We start from the raw sequence: 26,419 nt of genomic DNA, 5'->3' as shown, positions 1-26,419 counted from the left end.
TGAAAGACTTCATGATTTGAGCCTTGATTCACCTTAAAGTCGACCACACACTCTTTTGTGTGGCCTTACACTCCCTTCATACAATCATATGTGATTATAACATTTGTCCCAAGTGTTTCCTAGTCCTGTAGGGTGTCACTTATCATAATTAGTTGTATTATACACTAATTATGTCCATACATGTATCGTTATATGTTAAACTAGGCGAATGCCCGCGCGTTGCGCAGAAGTATCTATATAGCTGAAAGTTTTACAAATATATGTTTTGAATTATATGATAATATATACATCTATTAAAAATGCATAATCTCAATCTTTTGAATTACCTCTATCTGCGGATTACTAATGAATAAAATTAAATATAATATATGGTTTAATATTATTTATAGTTGTTATTATTTTTAATTCATTTTTAAAATTTATTTGCTTAACGTTTTAATTTCCATTAGTGTAATCATTTAAAACATAAAAAAAAATGATTTTAAAGGTAACAATATAATCATTTATATAGAGTTATTTTTACTTATTGTTATTGTAAGTTATTTTAACCTACTTATTTCAAAAATTTTAACGATTATAAAAATATCTTTAGAAAATATTTTAGTGAATTGATATTACAATTTAGTTTTTGCATTTAGCACTACAATTTATCATTTTTCACTATTCACAAAATATTCGTTGGGTTTTTTAAGTGGAACTGAAATTTATATTGAAGTTGACCCTGTAATGTTATATTTAAATTAATAATTTAAGTATTTTGCCCATACAGTTCAAAAGTTGTAGCTTTAAACTGATAATGGTTTACATACAACAACATATTAAATATAATAAATTAAGTATAATATGTTAAAAGTTGAAGACATAACTTTATAAGTAAAAGTAAAAATATTATTTTAATATTGAAATTTAGTTTTTTTTTTCATTAAACTTTAGGTTTGATACTTATTTAATATTATTAACCAATCTATAATCATTTTTAGAAAGACACTACAATTTATTACTTTTAATTATTTAAAAAATATTATTTGGGATGTTTAAGTTCAACTAAATTTTATATTTAAGTTGATCCTGTAAGGTTATATTTAAATTAACAATTTAAGTATTTTATACAAATTGATCAAAAGTTGTAGCTTTAAAGTGACAATGGTTTATATACAACATATTAGACCTGATAAATTAAGTATAATATGTTAAAAGTTAAAAACAAACTTTATAATTAGAAAAAAATATATTTTTTTTAATATTGAAATTTAGTTTATACATGATTACACTTTAGGTTTGATATTTATTTAACCTTATTAACCAACTTATAATAATTATTAGAAAGAAATTGAAAAATAATGAGAGTTTCAAATTAATGTGGTGAAAGGAAAAAATATATGAGACTTTTCAAATGAATGTGGTTCAAGAAAAAATGCAAGCTTTATAAATATATAATGATATATAATGATAATGATAGGGTCCGTTTGTGCTCGAGGTTGCACTTGACACTCAACATCCCTAACGATCTTACATTCGAATTACACGTCAAACGGTGAGTTCATACCCCTATATTTTCCGTGTTTTTAATGTTTTCAGGGGGGAAACAAGCCAAACTAAAAATATTTTATTATGTTTTAAACTTATTAATACAATTAATGATTTCCATGTTTAATAACATATTCGAATATTTTATCCCTTTTTGTAATATGTTGAGCATAAGGGAAACTCTTAATTTGGAAATCTAATTTCATCGCTTTCATAAATGTTTTTACGAAGCATTTTCTATATCAACTCTAAGAAACTATAATGGGTATAGTTTGGGATAACCCTCTAGGCAGTTTCTACCAAATCAGATTTCATGAATGAATATGTATAAACTATGACAGATTTAGTTTATGTTTTATATATATATATATATATATATATATATATATATATATATATATATATATATATCATTATATATTTATAAAGCTTGCATTTTTTCTTGAACCACATTCATTTGAAAAGTCCCATATATTTTTTCCTTTCACCACATTCATTTGAAACTCCCATTACTTTTCAATTTCTTTCTAATAATTATTATAAGTTGGTTAATAAGGTTAAATAAATATCAAACCTAAAGTGTAATCATGTATAAACTAAATTTCAATATTAAAAAAAAATATATTTTCTTCTAATTATAAAGTTTGTTTTTAACTTTTAACATATTATACTTAATTTATCAGGTCTAATATGTTGTATATAAACCATTATCACTTTAAAGCTACAACTTTTGATCAATTTGTATAAAATACTTAAATTGTTAATTTAAATATAACCTTACAGGATCAACTTAAATATAAAATTTAGTTGAACTTAAACATCCCAAATAATATTTTTTAAATAATTAAAAGTAATAAATTGTAGTGTCTTTCTAAAAATGATTATAGATTGGTTAATAATATTAAATAAGTATCAAACCTAAAGTTTAATGAAAAAAAAAAAACTAAATTTCAATATTAAAATAATATTTTTACTTTTACTTATAAAGTTATGTCTTCAACTTTTAACATATTATACTTAATTTATTAGATTTAATATGTTGTTGTATGTAAACCATTATCAGTTTAAAGCTACAACTTTTGAACTGTATGGGCAAAATACTTAAATTATTAATTTAAATATAACATTACAGGGTCAACTTCAATATAAATTTCAGTTCCACTTAAAAAACCCAACGAATATTTTGTGAATAGTGAAAAATGATAAATTGTAGTGCTAAATGCAAAAACTAAATTGTAATATCAATTTACTAAAATATTTTCTAAATATATTTTTATAATCGTTAAAAATTTTGAAATAAGTAGGTTAAAATAACTTACAATAATAATAAGTAAAAATAACTCTATATAAATGATTATATTGTTACCTTTAAAATCATTTTTTTTATGTTTTAAATGATTACACTAATGGAAATTAAAACGTTAAGCAAATAAATTTTAAAAATGAATTAAAAATAATAACAACTATAAATAATATTAAACCATATATTATATTTAATTTTATTCATTAGTAATCCGCAGATAGAGGTAATTCAAAAGATTGAGATTATGCATTTTTAATAGATGTATATATTATCATATAATTCAAAACATATATTTGTAAAACTTTCAGCTATATAGATACTTCTGCGCAACGCGCGGGCATTCGCCTAGTTTAACATATAACGATACATGTATGGACATAATTAGTGTATAATACAACTAATTATGATAAGTGACACCCTACAGGACTAGGAAACACTTGGGACAAATGTTATAATCACATATGATTGTATGAAGGGAGTGTAAGGCCACACAAAAGAGTGTGTGGTCGACTTTAAGGTGAATCAAGGCTCAAATCATGAAGTCTTTCAAGAATAGCAAGCTAAAAGGATGGATTTGAAGCCTTAGAAGTGTTTGTGGTTGATTCAAGTAGAGAGAGAGAGGTGTGTGCGGTTGAGGCGAGGGGAAATGAATTGAAAATGAGCCTCATCTATATATAGATAATGGTTATGCGGCCACACACTCATGTGTGTGGCCGCAAACTCCTCTTGAGGGAGTGTTTGGCCTTTTTGCAACCCTATATCTTAAACCAACCCATCCCTAAGTCAAACTTTGGTTGTACGAGGCTTTAGTCAGGAGTATAAAGTACATTTATTCAAGGTTAAATACTGTTTTCCCGCTAGTGAACTAGATTATACAGAATTGTGAGGCTCTACTTTAATACTGCACCCTTAGGTGTACAAGGATAAATCCTTTTAGTATAACCAGAGTCTCCTGGAGGGAGAGCGTGAGAATTGTGAATAGATTTATTCGTGAATGACAATCTCACACCTGAACTGCTAGCTACATTTAGGCAGGCATGTCTGGAGTGAACAAATGTCATTTAGCTCAACGCCTGAAGAACGTTATAAAGGTCTCTCGGTTATATCAAGTATGGTTATACGACTCGCAAATAAGTATAAACTAATTTTGGTTTACGGACTCTACTCTTCATTGTTTTATTTTGAGTAATAAAACTATTTTCATAATACACTGATAGTAATCAGGGATTTCTAAACTTGCATCTCTACCTCTAGGACGGATAACCTGTTTTTAGGGAAAATATAGGATTTTCCCGGGATAACTCGACTTTTCATTAACGTATTTGTTTTTACATGTAACTAACAGGTATTCATATTCATTCCATGACTCCTTGGATTGTACACACCTTGTATGAATCGGGAAGTCATGGAAGGAAAGAGTTTTCAAACACGCTCTTCATAAGAAAATATATGATTTTATTGAGGAACACTTTTCAAAAGGATCCAAAAACATTTTCCACCAAAACTAAATGCTTATGAACTCACCAGCTTTATGCTGATATTCTTTCAAAACTGCTTGTATTCTCAAGGGATTAGTAGACAGATACTTTCAGGAGATTGGAGAAGTCGAAGCATTAGAGTCACGTCTTTCTATTTTACTTTGGATATGAATAAAACCATGTACTAAGACAATGTAAACCTTATTCATATACGTATTCAATGTTTGGTTGTGTTTACTATGTTTGCTATGATACAATTTTTGTGATACTACGCATGACGTCCTCCGCCCCAGAACGTTTCCGCTGTTATGGTTTTGGGGTGTGACAGATTGGTATTAGAGCTCTTGTTTATAGTGAACTAAGTATACCGAACCATACATGATATACAACTATAAACATTAAGGGGCCTAAGTGCTCTAAACTAAAAGTATACTTTCAAAAATGTAAGTATTTTTATGAAAAGTATACAAGTATACTAAGTACCCGAACCAATGTCATAAGTAGAACAAAACAAAAGTAATTGGATGTTGGACATCACAATTAAACCTGACCAGTTATGTAATCATGTCTAGGGTCAATATAGCCTGATCAACTATATTCATTTGAGACATGACTTAATAGGATAATATATTTCTCACTTTGTACACATTTAGTCATTAATATTTTTGTACACATTTAGTCCTTAATATTTTTTTTGTTGCAAAATAAGTAATTTTTGTTTTTTGTACTCATTCAATACTTATGAATGATATTTTTAGGTTTTTCTCACGACATCTTACGTGATACAATCATTAATGAGGTGATTGGGGCTTTTGATCTTTATGTTCATCGCGATCTCGACTACTTTGTTGCTTAGGTCATGTATTCTGAATGTCATAACTTCTTCATACGATATAAGATTTTGATGATTTATATATTCATGCGTTCGTATTTTAGTCTACTATAACTTTTATTTAGATTACTTCCGTTAAAAAGTAATATATTTTACTTACAATCTTTATATTCATACGTTTTTTATGAATACATGTATGGATCTTTTTTTTTTAAATCGTATGTAAAAATATATTGCATTTTTATGAATGTGTGTGTGTGAGATTTTTTTTTTCTTGGATAAATGGTTTTTCTGCATGAATATGTATATTATGAAAAAAAATGTACTTAGGGTAAAAGTGTAAAAAAAAAAATTATAAACTTAAGGATAAAAACGCAAAAAAATGGTAAACTTAAGGGTTTTTTGCGAATTTAATATAAATATATAATGGTAACCTGAAATACCTGTTATCACCGGTAAAAGGGTAAAACCGAACATTTTTTCGAAAATGTTTGGGTAAAAACGGACATAAATTTCAACTTTGGACAAAACCAATAAAACCCTGAAAACTTGATGATTTTTATGACATTAAGCCAATTTAGAAATATATTACCTTATTAAGTCATTTTTTTCCGGCTATCCTGGAGTAATTGGTAATAAGGACTGAATTTATAGAGTTAAATGTGGACTAAAAAAATCTTAATAATCAAATATATATTAAAAAATAGAGAAATTAAATTACCTCCTACCTTTTGTATCTATAATTATTTCTACTCACTAAAATTATTATTTCTCATCATTCAATTTAATTTTATTTGATATATCTATTCTTAATAAAAGAGTACTTTGGACGCGACATGTCCCTCTTTTGCACCTCTTACTTTCCACGTGTCCTTACCTTGTTGTGTTTACCCTTGCTTTTCCCGCCCATTCCATGAAGTTAAAACTACAACTCCTATTAATCAACAAATCCTTATTCCCGCTGTAGGACCTCCAGCTATTATCAATTTATCCCTGGTAAACGAATTCCTAAGTTTTTGGGATTACAATCAATTGCACCCAATTATTATAGGTAACTACTTTGTCAATTTAATGTATTCAATGAGAAATTATTCTTCTGTAATTTAAAATCAATTTCATTCCCTCTCAAAATGGTATCTACGTAATTTTCAATCAATTTCATCTCCTCTCAAACCATATCTACTCATCAGTGTATTCCCTAAATCACGCGTCTGTCTCCTTCAATTTCGACTTCTTTGTTTTGGAAATCGCTTCAAATTTAAAATACATTAATCCTTTATCAAACGGAAACCTTTAATTCTACCTTGTGGTTCAATGATTTACCGGTCATCTCTACCGTGCAGATGATCAACTGTGATTTTTACTTCAACGCACCTTATAAGGTCGCTTACACTGTCTTCCTTCGTTGATCCTTTATTTGATGTTGCAGTGAAAAAGACTAAGCCTAATATTATCAAGCGACCCCCTTCCTTGGATTTCAGGTAATAACCTTCGGTTTCTCCCTCTTGACCCTAAAAAGTTACAATTATCCTTAATTTTTGACCATTTTTTCAAAACCCCATGAAGATTTTTGTTTTTAATGACTCTAATTGTTTCATTTTTCTCTCACCCGATTGATTCATGTTAATGTTCTAATTTTTTTGTTCTTTTTTCAATTTTTTTTAGTTATATCAGGTTTGTAGAGAATCGTGTTTTTTTCATGACAGATGTCGATGGCCAAGAAAAAAAAGAGTTTTTGATGTTCATATGAGAAAACATCATTTGATAGGAACCATTGTATTTTGAGAATGAATCGGTAACCCATAACCCAAATCTTCATCTTTTGTTATCGTTTTTCTGTAATCCTTTTAATTCTTCATGTTTATTCAGATTTTGGTTGGGATGAACAAATATTTAAAAGATTTAACTCTTCATGTGTATTCAGATTTTGGCTGGGATGAACAAATATTTAAAAGATTTTTCGGGACAACTATAAGTTTCATAATTCATATACAATGGTTTTTGCTTCTTCATAAGGGTATTCGACTTTTTAGGATATGGTCTAAATTGAGTTCTTTGTTTGTGGTTATTGGAATTTTAAGGTTTTCTCTAGATTTCGTTTTTTGTTGGTTGTATATAGTTAGATTGTTTTAGTTTTTAAGGCCAATGAAATAGTGAGATGCTAATAATAGGGGAATTTAGTTATGTTTGGTGGTAAATTGGTTGTTTAATAACATTACTTACTTTATTAGCGCGGATACCTTTTAATTGAAATGCTCATCTGAACTTGTAATCACCACAGGAGGAGGTTAATGCGATGGAGATGGAAAAGTGGTTACTTAATAACTTGTGAAGTTAAAATGTTTTGGGTATTTTGATTTTTTGAAATAGATTTATGATCTATTTTTTATTATAACAAATATGTTCCATCGCCTCCTCATCCTATTTTTCCATATATGTATAAAATCTGACAGGTTGTTCTCAAAATTTGGATATGGTGATTTTCAGTCTCATTGTGTTGCTTTTAGTTTTGGATTAAAAATAATAATTTCAAGATTTATCAACTAAAAGGAAAGTAATGTCTATTTTTTTGGTTTAATACGTACTTTTATTATGCAGATATTTAGTTGAACAAAGATGCAAAAACTTGTTTTATGTTTATTCCTTTGGTGGCTCACTGTGTATTTATTTGCTGCCAGGTTGATCTTTTTATACCAGCAAAAGTTCACAGTTGACAGTTGGTATGTATTTCTGAGACAACTCTGTTTATGGAGTAAAACTCAATTGTATTATTAAAATTTATGGAAAATTTAATATAAAAAAGTTTGATTTTGTAGTAATCTGTTCCAGAGCTGAATTTTTTTTGATGTTATAGGTATGATTCAGTTACTATGCTTTTCTCCAAAGACTAAAAATCTCATCTCAAAATATCGTATTCTCGATCGTTGAACTTTAAAATATTTATGAATGATTGATATATTAATCAAGTTTTCACCATTTTTTCCTTTTGTTGAACTTATTTTTTGATCTTTTGTCAACTTACAGTGGGTACTACATTAGTAACAATGAATGGGCTTTGATCGACTAAGATACAAAAAGTGTATTTTTAAAGGTGGTGTCGTGGAGCCTTGTCATGTTTCTTTTCATTAAAGTTTTAAAATCTTAGCAATTCAGGAGGATTGGATTCTTTTTCTACTTTTGAGAAAAATGGTCCACTAATTATTTTTTAACTTGGTATACAAGACATTATTAAATAAATTTTCGATCTTTATGCAAGTGGGTTCACATACTAAGGAAGTAATTCAAGGAAGTAATTACAAATGTAAGTAAGATCCATAATGGTTGAGTTTTCACTTAATTTATTAAGTTTTTTTTTCTTCCTAATCAAGTTCTATTTTTACAACTAATAGCATCCTACTTCCACTTATAGCATCCTACTTTAAAATAATGTTTTTGTAACCTTCCAAGAGGTATCATGCAACCCTACCTCCTTGAAGCCGACTATGTATGACCTGAAGTAAGCAGCACTGTGGGGTGCTCTTGATGTAGAGTTGTTCTAATTGGTGTATATTTGTTTTGAATTTTAGGTTCATAGATTGTAATTTGTTTGTTCATTAACTGTTGGATATTTTTTAAATATTTTGTTTAATACCAAACTTACTTTAATTTCTTAACAAATAAACTAAATATTTAATAAATGTTATATTGCCTTGCTATAACCCTATAATAACATTGTGCTTTGAAAGTACATTGCTATAATTGATGTGAATTGTTCCTCCTATTTCTTGCTACAAAACAAAATATAAGTTGGTATTTTTTTTTGTAAAAAAAGTTATATTTCATAAGATAACCTTAAAATAACAATGTACTTTAGAAGTACATTGCTATAAATGAATTGAATGGTTGCTTTTACAATTTTTTTTGAATAATATTATTATTTACTTCACTTATTGTGGTTGTTTTATTTTTATAATCAATTTAACATATCATTAAATAATATTGTTATTATTTTTCATTAATTCACAAATAAAAACTATCTCATATATCTTGAAAAATAATTTTACATATTTATTTGAATCAATGATTATAATTTTACATTAAAAAAACATAAATATCTTAGTTAATAATTTATTGAAAATATTTTATTAATATTTATGATTTTTTACTATAAAAATTTATTTATTTTTGTAACCGTGGTTCCCACGGGTTATAACCTAGTTCCTAATATAGTCTTAATGAGATAGTTAAAAAAATATGGAATGACAACACTTGTCATAATTTAATTGGATAGGAACAGTTGTAGACATAAAAAGTAGGAGACAATTTAATTTTATATATATATATATATATATATATATATATATATATATATATATATATATATATATATATATATATATATATATATATATATATATATATATATATATATATATATATTATTCATTTTTAAAGTCATTATCCATGCCTTTAACCTATGTGAGACTTTGAACCCTCTGGATGTTTTGTTATGTCAGTTAACAAGTTTCAATGGCAATGAATCTTAGCAAGAACAAAGGCTATGGATGGGCGGTTTCAGCTGGACTTAATGCCGCTTTTGCTGCCATTTCTGCCAAGTTCATTGGCCCACAGGTAGCTATATCCCCCTTCTCATTTGTATCTCGCTTTCTGTTTTACTCTCCTAAAAACCTCATCACATACTTGATCCGAACCCTAAAATCTCTTAACTCGTCACCGTCGATCAATCAGAATTCGAGTTAATCAATTCTTACACAGATTATTTCATTGTTGACGGTGTTCTGATTTGTATTCATGTTTAATTCATCCGATTGTTCATTTCGCTATTTTCCATAGAGACATTCAGAAATAAAGGTTTGCTATTTGAATCCTAGTTAATTCATAACTATACTTTGAAGAACAGAGCAGTAGTTTGTCGATTTGCTCGTGTCTTGTAAATCTCGATTACTTGCAATTTTGTTTCCATCGTCATTGATGAATCCATTAAAGCATCCACTCTGATTAAAGAATCTAATTATGATTATCTGCTACTTTGATACTTCTTGCACAGTTAATAGAAAAGTTTTCTTCTTCAACAGCTTTTTAGGTATGCCATGGTTATATTTTTCAATGTTGTGATGTGGGGATGCTATGTGAATAGCTTGAAAGCTCTCTCATCTCTTCAAGCAACTGTCACCAACTTTGCAACCAACTTTCTTTCTTCTGGTTTAGCTGGATTCTTCCTCTTTCAGGAACCACTATCACTCAAGGTACATCTATTATCTAACCACATTAGGTGAATTTTAGCTATTTAAGATTGTAAACTTTCCTTACAGGTTATTATCATTATAGACAATCTGTTTGTATTGATTTGGTTCCACAAGCCTTTTTTAGTAAGGGTATTGTAGATAATAGTTGATAAATAGCAAGATTTTTATTTACTTCCACTATGTGTCAAATTAGCTTTTTGCATATTTGCATATTTCTTTCCAAATTGAGAATTGAGAATATATTTCTTGTAATATTCTATTGGTGTTATATTTCATTGCCAATCTCATTAGTTCCATGTCTGATACAGTGGTTTGCAGGTGCCCTTCTCATTGTAGCTGGTGTATTTGTACTCAGTAGGTCAAGTATAGAAGAGAAAAAGAGCAAAGACTAAAGCTTTATTGTCCTTTTTTCTTGTAAGGAACCATTTTTTTTTTGTTAATTTTCAGAATCATGATTTCAGTTTCTGTAGATTTGTTCATTCTTAGAACTGATTTGAGCAGACTTTTGTGTTTCAATTTCTACCATTTGAGAATTGAGAGTGAAAGTCACTTTACAAAAGAATTAGCTAACTGCTCCAACAAACTATATAAACCCCTTGGCACTGACTCAACTAGGTAATGACAAAAGTACCCCTAGTTGGACCCTTTATTACAGACGCAAAAGACCCAACACAAACATACCAACTAGCATCAGTTGATTAAAAAGTCAAGAACTAATGTAATGTTTGGTCCTTCCATTATGATTTACCATTTATACCATCTATAATGACGACCATATTTCCCACCATTATGATTCAATTTCTTATAGATCATCTAAATCTAACTTTAGAGGATTCTAAAGTTAAATTTAGATGACATCCATACAATATAATTTACCATGTATACAAATTACATATATTCAATATAAGTTTCTAATGTTCCAAATATGACTATTACTTTTTTTTTTTTTTTTTTTATTTATTTATTTATTTATTATCAATACATCTTTTAAGAAAAATTAAACTTATTTACGAGAAAAACGAAAAGAAATCGGAGGATATAATGGTACCTATGATATCGTTGAGTTACCATTTCAGAATGTGTATATTTTTATGATGTTATGAATATAATGCATTTGCTCTACACACCAAATAGGCAACAAGCACACGCACAGAAAACATTATTCAACAACCAATAATTATAAAAAATTGTTAATTATTTGCCACAAATGATGTACTCTCGATGAAAACCAAACGAGCAATCATTAATGTTGTTTAATTAGTTGATTAGAATCAAATTCCTAAATCAAGGTAAAAAAAAAACAAAAATGATATGCAAATAAGCCTCCAAGTTGGCTAGGTTATTAGTTATACATTTTTTTAGCATGACAACAATTATATTAGGTTGGAAAGAGTGATGCTATATTTACCATGGTCTACGTAGGAGCTACATTAGATTTGCAACAGATTTGCAACACTCTTTCAAAATTTTGACATTTATATGGCATGTGTTGCCATATTTGCCATTGTATTTTTTAAAATTAATTAATTAAAAAAATAAACATTTCATACATACTACTTTTTTTCAAAACTAAAATTTCATTAACTTCAAAGAAAATCAAACACTTGCACTTAAAAAATAAAACACACTTGAAATTAAAATAATACACTTAAACTTAAAAAACATAACACACTTGAAATTAAACTAATACACACTTAAACTTAAAAAACATAACACACTAAAAGAAAAACTTAAATTAAAAGACAACGAGTTTAAATTTGAGCAAATTTTGGGGACTGCTTCATAATTTGACAAAACTCAACAAGCTTAAAATCTTTGTTAGTTTCAATACGGTAAACCTCAAGAGTATTCTCTAGCAAATTATTTTCATCTTCATTATATCCAGCTTCATGCATTACCGTACGAAACACACTGTTAAAATGAGTTGTAAGTGCGCTTGTGTGTCTCCATTTTGAAGTAGATTTCTTCTTTACCTTGAGGGACCAGGGCTTCGCGATTGTATTTTTCAGAGATTCTCCTCCAAAAGGTTGTCGTAGGGAGGTTAATGTTGATCGGTATTTTGTAACATCAACCCATGAATGGACCAACACCATCTCTTCTTCAGGGGACAAAAAACGAACGACACGAGCCATTAACAATAAAGTTTTGAAGAAGGTGAAAAATAAGAAAGTTAGAAGATTTTAATTTAGAAGATCTGGATGAGGTGAAAAATGAATAAGGATGATGATATTTATAGTTGAAGATTTGAAAAAAAAATGGTTACATTTTTTTTTTTGAAAAAGATGGTATTTTTTGAAAAAAGAAATTTGAGTTAATGGTAAAAAAGAAGGAAAAATGTTATTTGCAAATTTCTCTCTCATCAGTGCAACCGATGTCCGCCGAGGTTGCCGACCTCACTCCTACCATCGTTAAACGACTAGTAGAAAGTTAACAAAAATACAAGAAAAACAAAATAGAAGTAATGACATCCAAATAGAAATAACATCATACATAGATTAGTCATACAAACTATAACAAGGTACACCTTATTAGAATGTATAAATAACATAATACATAGATTTAGTGGCAAGGCTACTGACCCATCTATTTTTTTTTATAAAGGATTATATATAAATATAAATTGTGAACTACATTAAATATTTTAAGTGAACCATCTTAATATTTTTGGCAAAAACAAATATGCATAGATTTTCAAAGTCTGTCTTTGATTTTTTTATTTGTTTCATTTAAATAGTGAATCATATGGTTTTATGTTTTAAACTCGGGAAAATATAGGATATAAGCATTTTTTGTGGTTGAATTCCAAAATGTAGACAAAAAAATTGGATTTCCGAATATAGACCTGGATTCCGCGGAGGTAGCTTCGAGGGGCTCTGTGGAATGGCAAAATTGTAAATAAATTAGGGTATTACAAAAAAAAACTCAAGATTCATTTCGCTGAGCTACCTCCGAGGAATGAACTTATTCCGCGGAGGTAGCTCCGAGGAATGAATCTTCAGATTTTTTTTCCACATCGATTATTCGGGGTTTATATTAATTCCCCAACTAATTATTTTAAATAAAAGATTATGATAATATGAATTTTTTTTTGACAATGTTTGGATTGAAAGTGAGGTGGAAAAAATGGTTTTTTAATTGGAGATCTTTACATAAAAGAATCATTGGAGGTGATTTTTTTTTTCTATATGAAGATCTATTCCTCGGAGCTACCTCCGCGGAATGGATATTGAGTTTTTTTTTATTTTTTATTTTTTATTTTTTATTTTTTTTTAATACCTTGATTTATTTATGATTTTGCCATTCCGCGGAACTACAGTGGATTTTGCGGAACCCCTCGGAGCTACCACCACGAAATCCATGTCTATACCTGGAAATCCAATTTTTTATGTCTATATTTTTGAATTCAACCACAAAAAATGTCTATACCCAGTAAACTTGCCACTGCATAGATTAGTCATTAATACATTCTTAAAATAAATAAAAAATAATGTAAAAACAAAAAAGAATTCGTACAACTAAAATTTGATAAAAATTGATTCGTAATGCCTACAAATGAAGAAAAAAGATCCAAAATAAAGTTTAATGTGACTTGATTTGAAATCATCAAATGTATACAAATCTACAAATGAAGGAAAAAATATCCAAAATAAAGTGTAATGTAACTTGATTTGAAATCATCAAATGTATACAAAAAGAAACAACCTATCTCAAAAGAGGGAAAGCAGTGGGCCACCAGGACCCGAATGCGCACAAGATAGAACCTGCGGAACCCTTAAACCCTAATTTAAAACAAGGGGGGGAAATCTTGCTGACAACGACTCTAAAAGAAAGAGAAAAAAAGTTAAAGAAAATGAAATGACATTGGAAACAGTAACAAATCTGTGGAATTGGGATTGAAAGTTGAAACCCCAATTTGCCCAATCCTTTCTCACGCTCTCTCTCTCTTTCTATATTTGTTTTAAGATTTATTACCCTTATTAATAGCAATCACACAGACCCCATTTGCTTCGAGAATAAAATCCCCTTTTCAACAAGTAGGGTTTCAGCAAATACGATCTGATTTCGGCCGGAAAAGATCCTATTTTTTGTATCATTGTGAGTGTTCAGGGGTTTAATAGCTTGATCGATTGTTTGACCGGAGATGTCAACGACGGCGGCAGGGACGGAGACGGAGAAGAAAGAAGAGGAGGTGAAGGGAGGAGAGTTGTTGTTCTGTGGTACGACAGCTTGGGACACCATTGGTCGAAAGAAGGGTTGCGAAGGTAACTTAGTTTCTCCAACACGGCTGCGTCCTCTTGTCGGCGTTGACATTCGCTACGTTGCATCTGGTTGTGGTAAGTCTTGCTGAGTGTACTTCTCTGTGCTTTCACTTCTGAATTTTTGTCATTTTTGGAGTTAAATTATCTCTTCGAAATAATTCTGTAGCATCTTGTCATTGTGTGGCTCTGGATGTGGATGGACGTTGCTATACCTGGGGAAGAAATGATGTACGTTGATAACATTTCTTGTTTAAGTTGTGTAAAGTTTATCTTTTTAAGACGAAAATTTCAAGTACTAAACCGCATTATTAATGGCCACAACCATACAAGTTTTGTATTCCAAAATCTATGTTATTCTAACAGAGACTTATTGCACAAATTGTCATGGTTTGATATCTGATACTGGAGAATTTTGTGTTTCTGCAGAAGGGGCAGCTTGGACATGGGGATCAAATTCAAAGAGATAGGCCAACAGTTGTCTCTGCACTGGCTTCGTAAGTTCTTTTACTTCTTTCTGTGTAATTGGTGGCACACATAGGGAAGTAGAAGACTTTAATGGAAAGGTTTTCTTTAAACAACAAGATAAACTATATTTAACAACATACACGACATCTTAAGTGGTTTCAAATACCCATCACTCGGATGGTTGCATCATCATAAAATATACAATAGGTCATAGACTTTCCTTCTTTATTCAATGAAGTGTGTCAAATACAAATACTAACGACTCTAGATCTTTTAAATCTAGACTTATGATACCAACCGTTGTTGAATCTAAGTATATAAATGGAATGAACTAATAAATGAGGGCAAATTTGTAAAAAGTTAGGATTCCCGTAAACCCTCCTTTGTCTAACTCTCTCTGTTACGTCGTTCTTCTTGTATTAAGTTAAAAAGAAACACTAAATGTTCCCACTCAATTCAAAAAGAAACAATACCTTATTCCTATTACTTGAATGCTCGATGAATCTATAATCCATGTATAAGAAATAGTTCTTGATGCCAATTCTACACGATTATAAATGTTATTTTGTTGAAATTTGATAAATCCTAATGGGATCATAAAACTACACTCTTGTGATTAACACACATACATTTTGGTTTCAGGTACAAAATTGTGAAAGCAGCGAGTGGGAGATCCCATACAGTTGTAGTGACTGAAGATGGCATCTCTTTGGCTTTTGGTTGGAATAAACATGGGCAACTCGGTTCAGGCTCAGCCAAAAATGGTAAGTCACTTGTTGTTCCTCTACCAACTTTTATCCATTTAATCTACTGGATTTGTTAGCAAATGCCATATGTCATATAACACCAAAGCCCAAAGTTATATTCAACTTAAAACCATGGTGAGAGTTACTGGTAGCTAACAACTGAATTCATATAAGGTGTGATTCTAAGAGTGTGTGTATCTAAACCTATAAAATTGTTTATCTTTATTGTCTCCAGGAAGTAGATTCTTTTTGTGGTTGCTAACAAGTTCTTTTGCTTCTTTCTCTTGTGTAGAAATTGAGTTGTACCCTGTACGTTGTCTGGTATCTGAAGTAAAAACTGTTGCATGTGGAGCTGATTTTACTGTTTGGTTGACTTCTGTTGAAGGCGCTACAATACTGTATGGTTAATGGCTTTTCTTTGATATTAGTTTGTTATTTTAAATTAGGTCAAATATTTGCTGAATCTACATTGTCTCTTGTTTTTTTTTTTTTTCCAGAACTGCTGGACTTCCACAGTATGGTCAACTTGGACATGGAACTGACAATGAGGTATATTCAGTAACATAATTGCCAAATTTCTTTCTTTCTTTTCCCAAATATACGCAAGATCCTTTTGGATATTATTCCACTCGAGTTTAAAAAAAGAAAAATCACTTTTGGGTTTTTGCAAAAATGGTTTCTTTTTAGTTATGTGTTGACCTATAACATCTAATATTAAATTACCTTTTTTGGATTCCCTAAAATTAATAATGGTCATATTTGACTTCTTATTTGCAGTATAATACTAAAGATAGCTCTGTGAGGCTTGCTTATGAGGCTCAACCTCGCCCCAAAGCAATCTCTGCTTTTGCTGGTGAAACTATAGTTAAAGTTGCTTGTGGATCAAACCATACAGGTTAATTTTTAAATTCTATGTATCTTTATAGTTTATATAAAAATCACATGTTGGTGACTTAGGTTTTAAAATATTTATTACAATTAATATATTCCTAATTTGGTTGTGTCGCATGTTCAGTTGCTGTGGACTCAAATGGCCATGTGTACACGTAAGTTATCCATCACTATCTTTGTTAAATACTTATAAAAGAGTTTCATCATTGTTTTGTTAAGTCTCTCTTTTACTAAAAACTTTCTATACAAACATTGTAGGTGGGGCTTTGGAGGATATGGAAGGTCAGTAGTTCTTACATTTGTTCAAAAAATATCTGAGAAAGTAAAATGGAAAAGAAAAAATAAGAGGAATATTTGTAAAAAGTTTCTACTTAATAATGGATTCTCTAGTTATATTGTTGTTGATTGATGGTGTTTATATTTATAGGCTTGGACATAAAGAACAAAAGGATGAGTGGAGTCCTAGGCGCCTTGACTTTTTCACAAAGAACAATGTTGTACCTTCTAATGCAGTGGTTTCTGCTGGATCTGTCAACTGTGCTGTTACAGCTGGCATGTCTTTCTCTTCTTTTGAATAAATTTTAATTGTTTTGTTGCTAAAACATAATAACTTATCTTTTTCATCATTGGAAATATTTATGTTCAGGTGGAGGGCAGATGTACATGTGGGGTAAGATTAAGAACACTGGTGATGACTGGATGTACCCTAAACCTCTCATGGATCTCAGGTTTCCCTACTTTCCATGAAAATTTGATCAGTAATATATATTTATTTATAGTAAAATTTGAGAGATTAATTTTGTTGTATTTGTGCAGTGGTTGGAACATAGATTGCATGGATTCAGGCAGTATGCATCATTTTGTTGGTGCTGATAACACATGCATAAGCTGGGGCCATGCTCAGTCTGGTGAACTTGGATATGGGCCTAACCAGCAGAAGTATGTCATTGTTACTCTTAGTCTCTTACTAATCTTCTACTTTTTACTTTTTTTTTACTGTGGTTGTCTTCTTCTAATGGTTGCATTGTTATGAGTTGCAGGTCTTCTTCAATCCCTAAAAAAGTAGAGTCCATTGAAGGCATTCATGTTATCAGGTTGGTTTTTGATTTTTGTGTGTGTCTAATTAATGTTTTATTTATTATGTTACTTGTTTCTAAACTTTTCTTAATGTTGTGTTGTGCTCTAGTGTTGCATGTGGTTTTGCACATTCCTTGGTGGTGGTCGATAGAACCAATGCTGCTGATAAACTTGACCAGGTAACCAACCGAAATTGCAGACACTTGCTCTGCCCTTGTATTTAACTGTGTTTGACATGCATTGGACTGAGACTGATATCAACAACAGAACAAAAGTTGTAATTTTTTTGTCCCACTCCAAAAGGTGGGACAAAAAAATTACAACTTTTGTTTTGTTGTTGATATCAGTCCTAGTCCAATGCATGTCAAACACAATATCGATGTCTTGTGCACGGATGTTGATGTTTCTTTATTGTTTTAGTCTGAGGAATATGAATGAGGTGTTGACTTGTTCTCATTTGTTATATACAGCTTGAAATTTATGATGGCAAAGCTGCGGGTGAAGGTGTTGAAGAAGCTGCTGCAGCTGCTCCGGCACCAGCCAAGCAAAATAACAAAAAAGGTGGAGGTGGAGGTGGTGCAAAAAGGAAGAAATCAAAAGAATTATCGGACTCAGAAGAGTCAAAACAGGAAAGCTTTGATGGAGATGATGATTATAGTGATGAAGAGTCAAACGGTTTTGCTAAAAAGAGTAAAAGGGGCGGGAAGTCTTCTGGCAGAGGTCGTGGGCGGGGCCGCTCATCTGCAGCTGCAAAGGAAGGAGGAGGAGGAGGGGCATCCGGGGCTAAAAGAGGAAGAGGAAGACCAAAGAAGGCATAAATGAGCTGATGAAGTTTTGGCATGTTTGTGCTTTGTACTTTCGTTGTTTCACTAACTTTGTATTCTGATCCATTGAGTATTCGGAACAAATGAGAATTTATGTTTTTTTAATTGTGAATTTATGTAATCTTAATTTGGATGTTTTCTTTGAATTTATTATTTCTTCAATGTTGAATTGTGGAGCCTTTAGGCCTCTTTTGTTATTTAAGATGAGATAGAACAAAATATATTTGTCTTTGTGTGTGTACAATGGGCTTGGAGAAACTCTGTGTCAATGAAACAAAAACTATGTATCATTTGTGTAAAAAAATATGAATTTTCTTAGGCATTTCAACATCCACAATACATTGAATTTAACGAATTAAAACTTCATCATTTTCTTCTTCATATGAATGTTCTATAATTTTTTTTAAATGCATTAAACTTTATAAAGTTTAATGAAGCATATTTAAAAAATCTTAATTTATAACATATTTAACAATTAAAAAGTTTTATTTCAACGTCTAGGTGTTGTTTGTTTTTTTGAAATAAGTGTCTGCAGTAGAAGAGGTGGCCAAACGTTTGCAGTATGAAAGTAGAAGACTGTTTCTTTTTTAACATTTGCAGACTGTCAAAATAAAATAAAATATAAATAAACTGATTTTTTTAAACGTAAAAGAGTTTTTCAATACTTTTATGACTTTATTATAAATGATTAACAAATCTAGATCAACTTTTATATATTATTGGATTAAAAGTGAAAAATAAAATGGTACGAATTAATATATATTTGATACAAACGAACAAACTTTGGTCGCAAAGTTATACCTAAACATTATAACTAGGGATTAAATAATTTAACATATAAAATAGATTGAAATAAACTTCAATTTTAAAATGAAAATTTTCAAAACTTTTATTTTACCCTTTTAATTAAATCTATTAAAAAATGAACATAAATATTTTTCTCAATAAATAGATGATACTGCATTAAATAATCTTTCATAAAATTTGACACAAAAAATATAGAACATTATGATTCTTTTCATATCTATATAAACAACTCCAACGATCGTAATTAAATCTTTATTTGGAAATTTGTCACAAAGGTCATGGTTGTGTCGTCAAACTTTTTTCTTAAAGTATCGTGATTAAAATTTTTTTTTATCATAAATAAAGTTGGAATAAATCTAAGTTAAAAAAAATAAATATATTTTTGTTTTTTATGTTAGAAGATGTATACAGATGTTAGAAGAGTAATTAAATCTTTATTTGGAAATTTGTCACAAAGGTCATGGTTGTGTCGTCAAACTTTTTTCTTAAAGTATCGTGATTAAAATTTTTTTTTATCATAAATAAAGTTGGAATAAATCTAAGTTAAAAAAAATAAATATATTTTTGTTTTTTATGTTAGAAGATGTATACAGATGTTAGAAGAGTAATTAAATCTTTATTTGGAAATTTGGCATAAAGGTCATGGTTGTGTCGTCAAACTTTTTTCTTAAAGTATTGTGATTAAAATTTTTTTTATCATAAATAAAGTTGGAATAAATCTAAGTAAAAAAAATAAATATATTTTTGTTTTTTATGTTAGAAGATGTATGAAGATGTTAGAAGAGTAATTAAATATTTATTTGGAAATTTGGCAGAAAGGTCATGGTTGTCTCGTCAAACTTTTTTCTTAAAGTATTGTGATTTAATTTTTTTTATCATAAATAAAGTTGGAATAAATCTAAGTACAAAAAAATAAATATATTTTTGTTTTTTTTTATGTTAGAAGATGTATGAAGATGTTAGAAGAGTGTGGTCTACATATACGTCAAAAAGAGGATATACAAACCTTTTTAGGGCTACACTCTACGGTTAAAAAAAAAAACAGTCTGCAAAGACTAATATAAAAAGTCAAGAATATTTGCAAACAAAAAACAAACAACACATTAGACATGTTTTCTCATTCAACTCTCTCATTACACTAAGCATCGTGTATCTCGTGTTTATTTAGCAGTGTTAGGCAAAAGTTGAACCAAATTTAATAGATTCCGAGGAAATTTTAGCTTCAGTGGTTCAAAATTCTTTATAAAACTATGATCAATTAACAAACTTGATCTTGACGTGACTTTAATACCTTGGAAATATCTATAAGCAAATATGTTTACAACACAAAATTGTTTCAAGTCTGATAAAAAACATTGGGCAGGTGAAATTAAGAATTTGAGTTGAAATCTTATAGTATTTGTTTGTCTTTTAGTATTTATATTTTATGTATTTTGTGTTTGTACATGCTTGTTTGAATGGTTAGTAGATGATAATGTTTAAATGAGAGTTCAGGTTCAATTGCGAGCATCTATTTCTTGAAATTTATGTTATTATGTGAATATATATTTCTAAACTACTAAAAATATAGTTAAAAAAACATAATAATAGGCGAGCTGTTGGTCCGCTGGGCTGTAAAATGAAGCCGAGAAGGTATAAACCCCGTCCAGCCCATATGGGATGGCCCAAGTTATGTGAAACCCTAAAAGCTATAAACCTCGTCTTTCTTATAAACACGAAAACCCTTTTAATCCCTGCCGTTTTCCAGACCTTCAATCTCTACTTTCAGACATGGTGAGTCTCCAACTCCATCTCATTCGATTAATTCAATGACTTCTGGTTTTCTCATATGTTTCTGATCTGTATATATGGAAATTTGAAAAAAGTTGGATTTGAGGAGTGTTTGTGTCGTTGTTTGTTGTTTTGTTTCATCCATAAAACTCACAAAATTCGTCAACTTCTCTCTCTCGTTTTACCTGTTGCTTCGTGTTTTTTGTTTATTTGAATCAAATCTTAATACGCGTTTATTTTTAATCACTTGAAGGCCCCAAAGAAAGGTGGAAAGGCGGTTGCAACCAAGAAGAAAACAGCGGTATGATCTGTGGATATTATTGGAATGATCTGTTCGTATTTAGTGTCTATCTGCAATTCAAATTTGTTTGACGATATCTGTATATGTACATATTTTTTCAACACAGGAGAAGGTTGTGAATCCGTTGTTTGAGAAAAGGCCGAAACAATTTGGAATTGGTGGGGCATTGCCTCCTAAGAAGGATCTTCACAGGTTTGTGAGATGGCCACAAGTCGTTCGGATTCAGAGGAAGAGGAGGATCCTCAAGCAGCGTTTGAAGGTCCCACCTGCCTTGAATCAGTTTACCAAAACCCTCGACAAAAATCTTGGTAATAATGGATGACTCTTATCATTTATTTGCTTGCTCTTAATGTCATAATCAACATGTCATTTTTCTTGCACATTTCATCTCAGTTAAAATGATATCACAGTATTAGAAGAATATGTACAGCATATTTGCTTGAAAACTTATTTAAATCATTTGAATGGTTTTTGGACACTACATTTCTTCCTTTTTAAAGATTAAACATAGTTGAAAAACTTAGTGGACACCTTATGTTGAATTATAATTCCTGCTTTTGGCATTCTATTCTTTAAACAAACATTACAAGTTGAAATTTATGTCTCTGTGATGTGATATGTAGCTACTACACTGTTCAAGATGCTGCTCAAATATAGGCCAGAGGACAAAGCAGCAAAAAAAGAACGCCTTCTTAAAAGAGCTCAAGCTGAGACAGAAGGAAAGACAGTTGAGGCTAAGAAGCCTATTGTGGTGAAGTATGGACTTAACCACATCACCTATCTCATTGAGCAGGTTTGGTTTCCTCTCAATTTTCTAACATATAAGCTCAATATCTCTCAATTCTATCTTTCTTTAGAAAGCTCTAAAATTTTATACGACTATGTTTCAGAACAAGGCTCAATTGGTTGTTATTGCTCATGATGTGGATCCCATTGAGTTGGTTGTCTGGCTTCCAGCATTATGCAGAAAGATGGAAATCCCATACTGCATTGTTAAGGGAAAATCCAGACTTGGAACTGTAAGATCCTGTTTCCTTTTTTCTTTCCCCATTAAGTTCTTTTTAGATAAATTATAACCATTTGGGAAAATGACTTAATGGAGTTGTTGTAATGTATCAGATTGTACATCAGAAAACAGCAGCAGCTCTTTGCTTGACTACAGTGAAGAATGAAGACAAAATGGAGTTCAGCAGAATCTTGGAGGCTATCAAGGTTTGTTTGGTTTTTGATCAAGTTAAATGAATGATGGTTTATGTGTTGTGAATTAATGTGTGATTTTATTTGTTGGGATATTTTAGGCGAACTTCAATGACAAGTATGAAGAGTATAGGAAGAAGTGGGGTGGAGGAATAATGGGTTCCAAATCCCAGGCTAAAACAAAGGCAAAGGAAAGGGTTTTGGCCAAAGAAGCTGCTCAGAGGTTGAATTAGAGAAACCTTTTTTGTAATGGAGAGCTTTGCATTTAGAAACATTTCTTGTTTTTAGAACACTCTATCTGGTTTTTGACTTTTGGAATTTAATACTTTCTGTTTTGACTTATTTTAATGCCAACTTATTCAGATTTTGTCATCTATGTCCCTTTCTGTTATCAGAAAACAAATCAGAGCGTATGCAGTTGATATAATGAAGTTGAAATTTTGCTCATTAAGTTGAGCATAATCCAATATAAATTAACAAGAAAATTAAAGTTTCGTTAAAAATCGATCATTTCTTTTTCCAAGCAAATTGCAATTGAAAATGTTTAACTAAATGTTATATATTTAAAGGTGTGTTCATATTTCTCTGTTTTTGTATTGTTGTTTAGGCCATGTTTATTTTATTTTATTATATGATATTGTTATTATTTTTTTGAACGTGGGAACATACCTGAAAATTAAAATTGTTGCGAGTGTTTTCTAAATAAGTTGAGATTTAAGGGGTGTTTGTGTGTGGTTTGACGTTGCTAATAAAGTTTGATTAATGTTTACATAGATTAAGATTTAAAGAGTCTATTGATTTGAATAAAGAGTTTTTGATAAGTTTGTGGATTATGTTTTGTTTAACCAATTTACCACATTGAAAAAAGCGGGGATATAATTACTCCTACTCATGTAGAAGTAAAATAAAGAGTGAGTTGGTTGAAAGAGTTAATCAATCTGGAACAACTACAATCGCTTGAAGACAATGAAAATTCAACATTCAGTCATGGCATGTTAAAACAAATTCTTCGCAATACATCTATTCATGGCATTATGGATTTTGAGCACTTTAGGATTTCTATAAGAATAAGGTTATGTTTGATGTCCTAGCTGAAAAAATAATTGGTAGCTGAAAAGCATATTGTGAAATAAAAAATTAATTGATAGTTGAAAAACTAGTTGATAAAAAATAATGTTTAATAAAGCTAGCTGAAAAATGTGAAATAACTTAAAAGGACATTTAAAATAATGTGTTTTATAATAAATTAAAGAGTATATTTGAAATTTTTTAAAAAAGCTCATAAAAAGCTAGTCTAAATAGCTTTTTAAAAAGTTAACTTATAAGCTAGCTTTTAAGCTATTTTTTAGCTTGACAAACGCAAATTAAAAAAGCTCGAAAAATAAGCTAGCTTTGGCGCGCCAAACACAACCTAAGTTTTCAAGGTTCCAACCTGTATTGCCGAATGCTCATAGCTCTCGGTTTCCCAAATCTCCGCTATGTTTTGGATTTGTTGAAGGGTCCAGGTTTGATATATGAAGTCAATGTTGTTGTACGACAGTGTGAGAGTGACAAATCTCTAGGCCCCAATGGGTTTATGTTCAAGTTTGTGAAAAAGTATTGACAGATGTTACAAAATGATATTTTAATCTTCGTTTCTAAAGTCCAAGCTACCATTGTGATGTAATGCATCGTTTATTATCCTTATCACGAGGATCTCAAATCTGATGCATGTCAAAGACTTTAGACCGATTTCGTTGATTGGTATGCAATATAAGATTATTGCAAATATTTTTGCTCTATTGTTGGCTGAGGTGGTTTGTAGATAGGTCGGTTGTGAGCAAAGTGCATTTGTAAAGGGGAGTAAAAATTTGGATGGTCTTCTTACGGTGAGCAGGATTACTTATTGATATAAAAAAGAGGAAAAAACTTGTGATCTTCAAAGTAGATTTCGAATAAGCATATAATTCGCTATGCTATGAGATGACGACTTTTGGATTTGGGATGAAATGGAGAGGGTGGATTCCCTTATCCCCCTTTCTGTTTATGGTCGCTATAGAAGGGTTACATATTGCAAATTACAAGAGTGTCATGGCTAACAAAATTAAGGATGCACTGATTAGAAGTAGTAGGTTCAATATGTCACACATTTTTTTTTATGCTGATGATGTGGTATTTTTGTGTGATTGATGTCATGTCTGTGTTGATAATATTGTCCAAGTTTTGAATGACTTTTATCTTGCTTCAAAGTTGAAACTTAATATTCATAAATCAAGTTTATATGGAGTTAAAGTTACTTAAGAGGAAGTTAATGGGATGACGTTAAGGACAGGTGTGCCTAGTGTATTCTTCCTTTCATGCATTTGGGGCTATCCGTGGGGACTATTATGGATCGTATGGGGAACTGGAGTACTTTGGTGTAATGGTTTAGATATAATTTATCTAAGTGGAAGGTGAACACGCTCTCCATCGGGGTAGTCTGACTTTAATTGTAACACCGTAAATTTCAAAACAAAATTTTTATTTTAAAATCATATCATTCTCAGCATTTCACAAATTTTCATTTATTTAGTTTACAAAACGCATCTCCATAATTGTTTGATCAATAGTCCAGGATCCTCAAAACATAACTCTTTCTCTGGTGTGTACAATCGAGCCGGTGCCTTTCCGCGATCCTGAGAAAAACCTGAAACACATAACCGATAACATGGTAATCACGAAGCTTAGCGAGTTCCCCAAAATACCACATACAACACATTAGCCACTCAAGGCTATAACTCTGTAAGACCCTCCAGTCCCATGGCTCGTTGGACCCTATGGTCCGGTCTAAGTGAGGACCCTCCGGTCCGGTCTCAGTAACACATAATAACAATACTCAACATAAATCACAGAGACATAATGCATAATATCACAATATAAAAATATGAACACAAGACATCTCAGTCACACAAGGATACCACTCATGGTAAGTATAGTGAGAAGACTCACCTCGGATGGTGGACAACCCCTACAAATGCTGTTGCTATACACCTGCCTCTAACTTTGAGCCAAAACCACAATTAACCCAATTAGGAACTAAGTCCAGACTCTCACTCATTAGGTCTAAAGGAAGACCACTAACTAGCCCATTAATAGCCTAAAACCCATTGGGCCCACTAAGGTCCAATAATAAATGGGCTCTCCCAAGGTCCACTCTCAAAACTAAATGGCAAGCCCAACTTAAGGGCCCAAGCACGAATATATATTCCTTTGGTCCAGTACTCTATTGCAACAAGCCCAAACTACAGGCCCAACACTCAAGGCCCAAAATGCGACTTAGCCCAATAGTCCACACTGAGGTTACGCAGGGCGTACCTCCCTTGGTACGCTCAACGTACTCACAATCCAGATTGGCCATCAGGGACACTGGGGCAGTACGCGGGGCGTACAGGAATTACGCTCAGCGTACTCCTCAGATTCACTTTTTCTACTCACTTGGTCTTAATCAGTTAAGACATTACCTCAAATCCCATATCTGGACTCCCTAATGGCTCTTACTCCATAAAGTCAGTGACTTTAAGCGTTTGCATGGCTGGAAATGTCACAAACACCCAAAACACCCACTCCTTTATCTCAAAAAGCTCATAACTCATGCATGGCTTGATTCCAACGACTAATATTGGATTTTTATGACATTACACTACTAATCACACTCAGAGGGGTTGCTCATAGTCTCTG

General features: G+C 30.9%; 3 protein-coding genes and 1 long non-coding RNA gene across 8 annotated transcripts; all 4 read left to right on the top strand.

Moving 5' to 3' along the window:
- Nucleotides 1–6,085: 6,085 nt before the first annotated feature.
- On the top strand, nucleotides 6,086–9,421 carry LOC122195824 (uncharacterized). Of its 4 annotated transcripts, XR_006186681.2 has the most exons (4): nucleotides 6,266–6,621; nucleotides 6,806–6,935; nucleotides 7,819–7,860; nucleotides 7,957–9,421. It is a non-coding gene; the product is annotated as an uncharacterized LOC122195824 (long non-coding RNA). The 4 variants fall into 4 exon arrangements; XR_008230124.1 differs by adding an exon at nucleotides 6,086–6,191 and having other exon boundaries at nucleotides 6,484–6,621; nucleotides 6,806–9,421; XR_006186677.2 differs by having other exon boundaries at nucleotides 7,819–9,421.
- A 168-nt stretch (nucleotides 9,422–9,589) lies between these two features.
- LOC111915734 (uncharacterized) lies at nucleotides 9,590–10,902 on the top strand. 2 transcript variants are annotated; one of them, XM_023911375.3, is made up of 3 exons: nucleotides 9,590–9,751; nucleotides 10,216–10,386; nucleotides 10,705–10,902. In XM_023911375.3, the coding sequence occupies exons 1-3, from the start codon at nucleotides 9,650–9,652 to the stop codon at nucleotides 10,720–10,722; spliced, it is 291 nt and encodes a 96-aa protein (XP_023767143.1). In that variant the 5' UTR covers nucleotides 9,590–9,649; the 3' UTR covers nucleotides 10,723–10,902. The 2 variants fall into 2 exon arrangements, with proteins under 2 accessions (XP_023767143.1, XP_023767142.1); XM_023911374.3 differs by having other exon boundaries at nucleotides 10,695–10,902.
- A 3,277-nt stretch (nucleotides 10,903–14,179) lies between these two features.
- LOC111915733 (uncharacterized) lies at nucleotides 14,180–18,845 on the top strand. The gene is made up of 15 exons (XM_023911373.3): nucleotides 14,180–14,720; nucleotides 14,812–14,873; nucleotides 15,072–15,139; nucleotides 15,753–15,874; nucleotides 16,149–16,254; nucleotides 16,354–16,405; nucleotides 16,634–16,751; nucleotides 16,872–16,902; nucleotides 17,006–17,029; nucleotides 17,175–17,299; nucleotides 17,394–17,475; nucleotides 17,564–17,686; nucleotides 17,788–17,841; nucleotides 17,934–18,003; nucleotides 18,295–18,845. Exons 1-15 carry the CDS (start codon nucleotides 14,528–14,530, stop codon nucleotides 18,640–18,642), a joined length of 1,578 nt encoding a protein of 525 aa, XP_023767141.1. The 5' UTR covers nucleotides 14,180–14,527; the 3' UTR covers nucleotides 18,643–18,845.
- A 2,273-nt stretch (nucleotides 18,846–21,118) lies between these two features.
- On the top strand, nucleotides 21,119–23,095 carry LOC111915732 (60S ribosomal protein L7a-1). The gene is made up of 7 exons (XM_023911372.3): nucleotides 21,119–21,228; nucleotides 21,479–21,526; nucleotides 21,633–21,834; nucleotides 22,150–22,319; nucleotides 22,417–22,545; nucleotides 22,646–22,738; nucleotides 22,825–23,095. Exons 1-7 carry the CDS (start codon nucleotides 21,226–21,228, stop codon nucleotides 22,954–22,956), a joined length of 777 nt encoding a protein of 258 aa, XP_023767140.1. The 5' UTR covers nucleotides 21,119–21,225; the 3' UTR covers nucleotides 22,957–23,095.
- Nucleotides 23,096–26,419: the final 3,324 nt, after the last annotated feature.

This window comes from Lactuca sativa, chromosome 1 (assembly GCF_002870075.4).
Source record: "Lactuca sativa cultivar Salinas chromosome 1, Lsat_Salinas_v11, whole genome shotgun sequence".
In the NCBI taxonomy this organism is placed as follows: Eukaryota; Viridiplantae; Streptophyta; class Magnoliopsida; order Asterales; family Asteraceae; genus Lactuca; species Lactuca sativa.
This window is presented reverse-complemented; position numbering and strand designations above follow the sequence as displayed.